Source organism: Gavialis gangeticus, unplaced genomic scaffold, assembly GCF_001723915.1.
Source record: "Gavialis gangeticus isolate Ggan-Ray unplaced genomic scaffold, GavGan_comp1, whole genome shotgun sequence".
NCBI lineage: Eukaryota > Metazoa > Chordata > Crocodylia > Gavialidae > Gavialis > Gavialis gangeticus.
The window spans coordinates 21,688,732-21,697,148 of NW_017729034.1; the positions used below are offsets into that span (position 1 = coordinate 21,688,732).

Sequence of the window (8,417 nt, forward strand, 5' to 3'; positions counted from 1 at the left end):
CAGTTCGTCTTCTTAGATCATCCCATGGTCAAAGAAGCCAAAGCCCTGCTGGCAACACCACTTGCTCAGCCAGGCATTGATCTGCAGAATGCACCCACTCTTGCCTGGGCCCTTTCCCTTGACTGGAAAGGATCAAGGATAACACCACCCAAGCCCCCATTCCATTCACCCCTGCACTCAAGACCTCTGTAGTCGCTCTTGATCTGCTCAGTGTCTCCCCTGGAGTGTCATTGGTGTCCACATGGATGAGCAGCATAGGGTAGTTGTCAGAGGGCCAGATGAGTCTCAGTAATCCCTCTGTGACACCTTGGATCCAGGCTCTGGGCAAGCAGCAAAATTTCAAGACAAGTCAGGTTGCAGATGGATCCCTCCATTCCCTGCAGAATTGCCTCCAGCCACCACCACTCATTGCTGCTTCTCGGTGGCAGTTGTCTCAATTCTTTCCACCTTAGGGAAGCCTAGTCTGTCTTGCTCCACCAATGCTCCTCACCCTCTGTTGCTAGGGCTCCATATTTGTTCTCTAGATAACTGCTGCAGGTGAAAATGAAGATTTCTGCTTGCTGCCAGAGACCACAAGCTTCCAGCTTCCACCTTTGTGGGAGTCCATGTCCTCTCCCTTCTCTAGCACTGCCTCTGGCAGTTCTTCCTCCAATCCCAGAGGTCTCCACCAGAATCGAATCAATGAACTCTTCATGATGGAGGATGCTTCGGAGTCTCACCACCTCCTCCTGTAGCTCTTTTGCCTGTTGCCCACGACACACCACCAGAAGGCACTGCTCACACTACAGGCACATCCCCACTTGGCCATCACCAGAAGGAACCTGCGAGCCACTGTCCCCACAGCACCAAACCTAGACCTGGATAGAAACCTCACAGGTGCAAGCAGTGACAGTGGCTCTGGCACTGTGACATCCTCCAGCCATTTCGCTGGGTCTTTTCATCTGCCTCTTCTCTCTTACTGCCCTTCTTCCAAGCACACTTTCCCTAGCAAACTTGACTGAAAGGTGGCCTGTATACTGTTCCTTAGCCTCGAAGGCTTCCTTTTTCCTTTCTTCCTCACACCTACTGAAAGGCTCTCCCCTCAAAGTGCGGGGACAAAGTACCTGCAAACCACTTGCTGCCCCTGGTCACTTGGGGAGTCTCCTTTTATACCATGCTGGACCTGGACTGGCTCCACCCCATCATTAGGGCTTCTGTCAGGCACAGGCAGCAATCACTCCCCAACACTCCCAGCTTCTCAGACCACACCCCCCCAAACACACAGCCCACCAAACAAATATTCAGCAAGCCAAAGACACAGGCAGCTCTAGATCACTTACTTCCCTGGGCAGGATCTGGTGCTGGGTTCTCTCTCCTGCCCCCTCCCAACAAACTGCTTGCCCTCTTTATCACTCCCTATTTGCTTGGAGAGTCTCCTTTTATACCCTGCTGGACCTGAACTGGCTCCACCCCCTTACTAGGGCTTCTGTCCCACAGCCAGCAACCATTCAGCAAGCACTCAGCTAGCAACATTCCCAGCTTCTCAGAGCACAGGCCCCAAAAACAGTCCATCAAACACTTAGCAAGCCAAAGGCACAGACAGCTCTGGATCACTTACCTTCCCTGGGCAGGATCTGGTGCTTGACTTCTCTTCTCCTTCCTCTTCCTCCTCTTGCGCCCAGCAACCTGCCTGCAAACTGCTTGCCCTGTTTGCTGCCCCCGTTTGCTTGGTCCCTAGTGGCTTGAGGAGCCTCTTTTTAAAAAACTCATCAATTAAGCAATTAGCTACTCATTCTGGCCTAATGACTCATCAATTAAGCAATTAGCTGCTTGTTCACAGGTGCAAGAAGTGAGCTGGAGGGAAATAACAGGCAACTTTAAAAAACCCTACCCAAAAGGGGGTGGGGGGCATGGGACCTAGTATTTGAAGCTCCAGCCTGGTAGCAGCAGGGTCCTCCTGCCTGGGCCAGGCCACTTAAGAGCCAGGGTGTGGGGGACCAAAGACAGCAGCCATGACTGCCTCTCCCCATGTTCCCAGTTGTCTGGGAGTGCTGCAGTTGTCCTCTTCTGTTCCCTGCCTACCCAACTTTTTCCTGATGAATGAACATTATTTCAAGACACGGATATTTGCTTTTTATATTTTGACATGATTTTATAAAGCTGTAACAATATGTTGTCATTACTAAATTGTCTGTCCCCCCCACCCCAAATTTTGTGCAATCCTGAAAATTGAAAAAAGATAAAAATCAAAATAAATGCTTAAAAACAAACATCAATTTTAGCCATCGAAATTATTAAAAAATAAAAATCAAATTCTGCCAAGCCTACGCATGACACACAGTGGCTGCAATATGTAAACAAAATGTTGTTATACCTTCCTTAAGTGTCATTCTCCCCCACCTAAGTGAAAAATAAGTGGTACAAAACATGTATTTTGGGCTGTCTAACAAATTCCTTTAAAGAAGGGACATTAAAAACACTAGGCACTGATATTTGATTTTACTAATGGCAGGAAAAACACACAAAGGAAACAGCTATTAGACACCGCAAGATTCAGTGCATCTGTCTTCAAACAATAAAGCAATAATTTAGATAGTTTAATAAAATGTTTACATTCAATATTTACAATTATCTTCTATTAAAAATTTCCATAAGTTAGAATTAATATGCAATCTTAATACAGTTCAGAAAAAAATAACTATAACAATATTTAAAATACCACATACTTTGTATAAGCTGCAGAATTCAGCCTAAAGATGGCATACTGTGTTATGCTTTTCAAGTAAGTGAAATGCAAACAAACAGTTCAGTCAGAAGACAGTCCTGTGCTAAATTACTGTTTCTGGGATATTTATGCCCCTGAATACCTGTAGTGAAATACTGTTCATGTATGCCAAATAATTAAAAAAAACTCATTAAATATTTAAAGAGACAGACACATTCTTATTCAGTTGTTTAAAAGACCATATTGCATCCAAATAAAATAAGAGTTACAGTATTGCATCTAACGAGATACTAAATTTAACCAATACTTATACATTTAGAGGCAAATCAGAAATATAAAAATGGCAAAGGTAGGAAAAAAGGACCTGTTCTGATGGACATGGTACAAACCAATAAAAAGTGACAAGCTTGCTTTAAAACAGATATATATGTAAGTTCTGCACAGCACCGACTATAAAAGACTTAATATTTATAATGCAGGTACGACATATGATCTAACCTTAGTTTCATATTCATTAAAAATGTTAGCTTGCAGCGAAGAAGAAATTCTTCAAGAAATGGGGGATAGCTCTCCAGAGGGGAGAGGAAAAGTGCATTATATTTTGAAAAGTGCTTCTTGCATGTTTTTACTGTCTTTTCACAAAAGCCTACAATGAAAAGTGCTTTACTACAAACCTGAAACATGGTATACTGGCAATTTTTAGTTCCATAGCACTGTAGCAGTAAATTCTTCCATTTACCTTCTTTTGCCATCAACTCATACACCCTTTCAAAGGGTAGAATTTTTCTGAATGATAACATACTAAACTGCTTCACAGCCAATTTTAGGAAAAAAGTAATTTCTTTTTTCCTGCTTATTGCTACCAGCTGGTGCAGCAATGGACAAAGTGTCTAGTAAACAGACTAATGTCACTTGTTAGTAAACTCCTGTCACAAAAAAGCAGTGCATAAAGCATTATCAAGCTCATTAGTAGTTGGAAAAAAGTCACATGCTCTCTAAAGCTTTGTAATTCATCAAGCATCAGATACGCCTTTATCTTTGAATATTATTCAAATATGGCATGTCAGACCCAAGACAGTTTTACACTATATTCCCAAAGCAAGGACAGTTTCAAATGCATGAAATGAAATATTAATTCCACTCCTTGGTGTGACTAGTTAGAGCCCAAGGATATTGGCATGAATTGCAAAAATGCAGGTTTAACTCTGAAGATAAAAAAAAGCCAGCGGTCCATGCAGACAGGTTTGGGGTTCTTTTGAGTGCTTTAATCCCTCTATTCCACTGCATTAGCACTTGGCTCACTCGTTGTATGCATTTAGGGTCAGCAAATATCATCCACAAGTTTTGCCCCGTTAATCCCACGATATGTTACTCTACTAGGTCGAACTAAGACTCCATGGTTTGGCTTGCAAGTGAAATACCGCTTCTCACCCACAGATCCATCATTCTTCCCCTTGGCACTTCTGAGTTCAAGTCCAAGCCATATCCCTGGTGCAAAGTCAGTAGGACCAATGTACCTAATAGTGCCCATCTCATTAGAGCTGGTTAGAAGGACCTGAGAACCCTCGTGTAGCTTCACCGGTCCCTCAGTGTTAGCTGTAGTGGTGTTACTCCAGCTGTGCCGAAGCACAGAGCTCTTAGATCTAGTTAGGGAGAGAAAAACAGGCTTCTGACAAAGTGTACACAGGGAGTTCACTCGTTTGATGCATCTTCCCGACTGACAAGATTAAAAGATAAGCTCAAATGCCTTTTAAAGACCAGATTGCTTTCAGATCCCACCTCAGCTGTAGTAAGATATGCGAGAAGTTAATTTACAGATAAAGTACATATTTGAAAATCAGTTCTGCTTTAACTTGATGTTAATACCTACACTTGCTTTCAAATAACTGGTATCACTAACACAGCATTATAAACTTGTACAGCTGGCAAATACCTTGAACATGACAATTCAGTGTCCCTATAAACTAAGCTAACAAGCAATTGTTTGTTTTCAGGCCTACACCTGGCAGATAGATAGCTTTCATTCAGAATCTGGGCAGCAAGATAAAAATCCAAAACTAGTATTTATATACAAAATGTTAATGAAATCAATCATTTTGTTCTATCCAGTTACATATTTTTTTAAAAATGAGATGCCTTCAAACCATACTCTATTAATCTACAATAAAAAATAAAGAACTAGAAGACTGCCTCAGGGAAGGGGAGTGGATATAGTAGAATTAGCACATGTTCAGAAAAATAACTCCCCTTTCCCCCAATTTAATACACAGCTTAAGTCAGCGTTTCTCAACCCATGGGTTGCGATCCAAAAAAGTGGGTCACAAGAATATATGAAAGGGTCGTGAACAAACTTTAAAAATGGAAAAAAGGGAAAACAGTGGATTTTCCCTTGTAGGCTGGCAGAGTTCCAGCCTGCAAGGGGCTGCTTGCCCCCCACCTCACATGTTGTGGGGGGGCCTAGGGATGGGGGGCAGCAGATTGGGACTGCCCCTGATGTTTACAAATGGATCCTGGTACAAAAACAGTTGAGAGCCACTGGTTTAAGTTATAGTTTGTCATAGGAGCTGGGATATTTCAGAACTAAAACTTTTGAGCCCTTCTGTTTTGGTGTCATGAGTTCTGAGTAAGAGCTCATGAGTGGTTTAGCTCTTCTAGAGATAGTTCTCTAATCAGTCATTCACCATCAGAAATCAGTGAGGACTGTTTGTTAAGCTAAGCCAACAGGATGAGGAGAGCTACATGTAACTTCAGAGGAATCTTTACTCGTTACATGTATACATCAACAGAATAAAATTCTGACCTTAATTCTCCCAGTCATTCTGAACTTCAGCTGCCCAGCTTTTGCAGCTAATACATATTTAAAACACAAACTCACCTGACAAAGGAGTGCCTCCTGTTCATTTCCTTTTGAGAAGATGCAGAAGTTGTACTCAAACTTCGTTTAAAACCTACATGGGACAATGAATAAATAAGGTAATTAAGCTGATTAAAATATTTTTGACAAGTGTATACGATTTGCATTTACTAGGCTTTTATACTGGTACCATCTTATTTACTAGACTCCTTCCCCTCACTCCTACAAACTACTGTTCATCAAAAGGAGGATATATTTTTCAACAAAAAGTGTATTAGAACCAGATTTTCAAGAAGCAGAGGGAAGAGGAGATTAAGTCAATTAAAAAATGAAGTTTTAAACACCTCTTCTCTAAAATTTCTGTTCAGGAAAAAATGATTTCTCAAAAAAAGTCTGAATAGCTCTCAGAAAATATGAGTTTGATATGGAACTGCTCCTACTCTGATTTCCACACCAATCTTGCCATTGTTTCTCCAACTCCTGATCTGTTGTCCTTGTCTGTAAGCTGCTTTGGCAAGACCCTTATTTTTTGTTTGTAGTAGGACTATTATGTTAGCACCAGAGATCCGGGCCTCGCTATGCTAAGCGCTGAACAAATAGGTAGCAAGGCACAGACCCTGCCCCAAAAAGCTTATAATGTAAATAGACAAGACAAAGGAGGGATAGAAGAGAAAGACAGGTGAAGTAAATCAGCCAATGTCACACAGGTGAGTGCGTGGCCCTAGTGTGTCTCCCAAGTCCCAGAACAGTATATCCACTGGACTACATTGCTTTCTATACTTTATCTCTGGTGTATAAAAAGAGTGCATAAAGGTGTTCAAAACAGTTTCTTCTGTAGAGATTTCGTACGTCTTGTCCTTACAAAATAGTAGATATACATTTAGACCATTAAGATCCTTCTAAAACCAGACATTTGGTTAATAGAAGCAAGGAACATAAGAAACAGAGGAAGAAATTAAATTTTTCAAATTTTCAGTTTTAGTCAGTTGTTAATTTCTAGGTTTAATATTATTCTTAAACACTGAAGTCTGCAAGTAGGAGGAGAAGAACAGTGGAAAAAACCCCCAGTCATACCTGGTTCACTGTCCCTTTCAGCATCCACTCCCTGCCACTGTGACACGGGACACTGGGCAAGATAGACCTGTAGTCTGACCCAGTAAGTGGCAGTTCTTATGGGAATCCATAGTGTTAAAAACATTCTGGCCTGCTGTGGTCTTTCTGAGTTCTTTGCAATAAAGAATTATTCGTTTTTGTTGTTTTTTTTTGTAGTGAACAAAAAAAAGTGCAAACAACTAAGAGCTAGCACTTTCTCAGGGGTGCCTGAATATAAAAGGGTGCCTCAAATCTGTGGAGGCATGCCTAAAAAGGCTGAGAACCACTAAGCTATATAAACATAGTTTCTTACCTGGGAAAGACTGATTCATTTTACCTGAGGAAGTTTCTGTGAGGGAGTCTAGGGAACCTGTTAATCTGAAATGAGATGGTGTGTTAAATCTCTTCCAAACTGAACTATAACTTTAATAAATATATTGCTGAATTATTTTGGAAAGACAGTGTCAAGGTTTACTGAAAAAGTACTGTTGATTACTGCAGATCTGGGTTTCTTCCCATCCCGCAAGTTAAATTCTGATTCCAAATAGACGGATTTTAATTGCGCACAGGTCTGTTAAAGCAGAGTAAGATTCCCACAGCAGTCATTTCTCTTGGCTTGCATACACTAATTTCATCAATTACTAATATAAAATGCTACCTGTATATACCCAATAATATGGAAGTTACAGTAAGCTCCATGATCACAGAAACACTACTAAGGTTTAAGTCTTAATAGAAGTGCAAGATGAAAGTCAATCACACAGTAAGATAAAGTGCTGCATGTATATTTAAGGTTACAAATACAGTGCTGGTTCCTCCGTGTTGCAGCCTTATAGACAGAAGGAAGTGGGAAAATATTTATCTTCCATTCCGTGATGCATAGTACTGTGGAATTTCACTGTGCTAAAAAAGAGTGAGATGAGGGAGAAGTGGAGAAGAGAACTGTAACTTGATACATACAAAGCGATCTTCCACTGACCAAAACTAGGCAAGTGAAGAGACAGAGCTGTTTCTGATATTCCTCCATAAGCCCAAATATTAGTGGCTCTAAATCAACAACATGGATCCTAGCTCTGGCTCCTATATGTAGTTTGGCTAGGAGAATTCTACAGATTACCATGAAGTTATGTGGTGTCCAGTGCAGAGTCCTTTCACTAGAACTTTACATCCAATATCAAGTTTGTCCCTACTAATGAGTAGTCACAAACACCTACTATATTAGCTGTGCTCCTAAAGCTAACTACTGGACTGAAACAAACATTTGAAAAGTGTGCGAGTTTGCTGTAAGAGCCACATGGGTATGCTTCCCATTTACACTGCATTAGTACTGAAAGGTTTCTGTCAATAAGTTGGTCTACGACCACACCTAGCCTTCACCAGCAGGAAGAGCACATGCTTATTAGGCCTGTGCAAAGCAGCTAGTATTCACTTCCGATTCGGATGGTTCGGGGGACAGCGATTTGATTTGGTGATTCGAATCACTTTCCCGAATCAATTCGACCAAATCTGATTCAGTCACCACCAAACCAGCTGAATCAAACAAGCCCCATCCCCACCCGCTCTCCCAGCCCCATTTAAAAAAAAAAAACACCACCACACTCACCAGCTACTGACAGACTGGGGGTAGGGGGTGTGGCGGGCCAGTAGGGGGCACTCCTGCATTGAGCCACCCACCTCCCTGCACCCGACCACCTTCCAGGCTCCAAGAGCCTCCCTAGGGGTGCCTTGCATCCGGCTGACCCCCTTTCCTGGAGCACACTCGCTTGC

The 8,417-nt window shown here is 41.8% G+C and overlaps 1 protein-coding gene across 1 annotated transcript in view; it reads right to left on the reverse strand.

The window, feature by feature from the left end:
* Positions 1 to 2,561: 2,561 nt before the first annotated feature.
* CLIP4 (CAP-Gly domain containing linker protein family member 4) overlaps positions 2,562 to 8,417 on the reverse strand; it is an 84,435-nt gene continuing 78,579 nt past the window's right edge. Inside the window, exons 15-17 of the mRNA XM_019526691.1 lie at positions 6,964 to 7,028; positions 5,580 to 5,652; positions 2,562 to 4,347 (exon numbers count right to left, since the gene is read on the reverse strand). Of these exons, the coding sequence (XP_019382236.1) occupies positions 4,026 to 4,347; positions 5,580 to 5,652; positions 6,964 to 7,028 (460 nt within the window). The 3' untranslated portion in view covers positions 2,562 to 4,025. The remainder of the gene's footprint in view (positions 4,348 to 5,579; positions 5,653 to 6,963; positions 7,029 to 8,417) is intronic.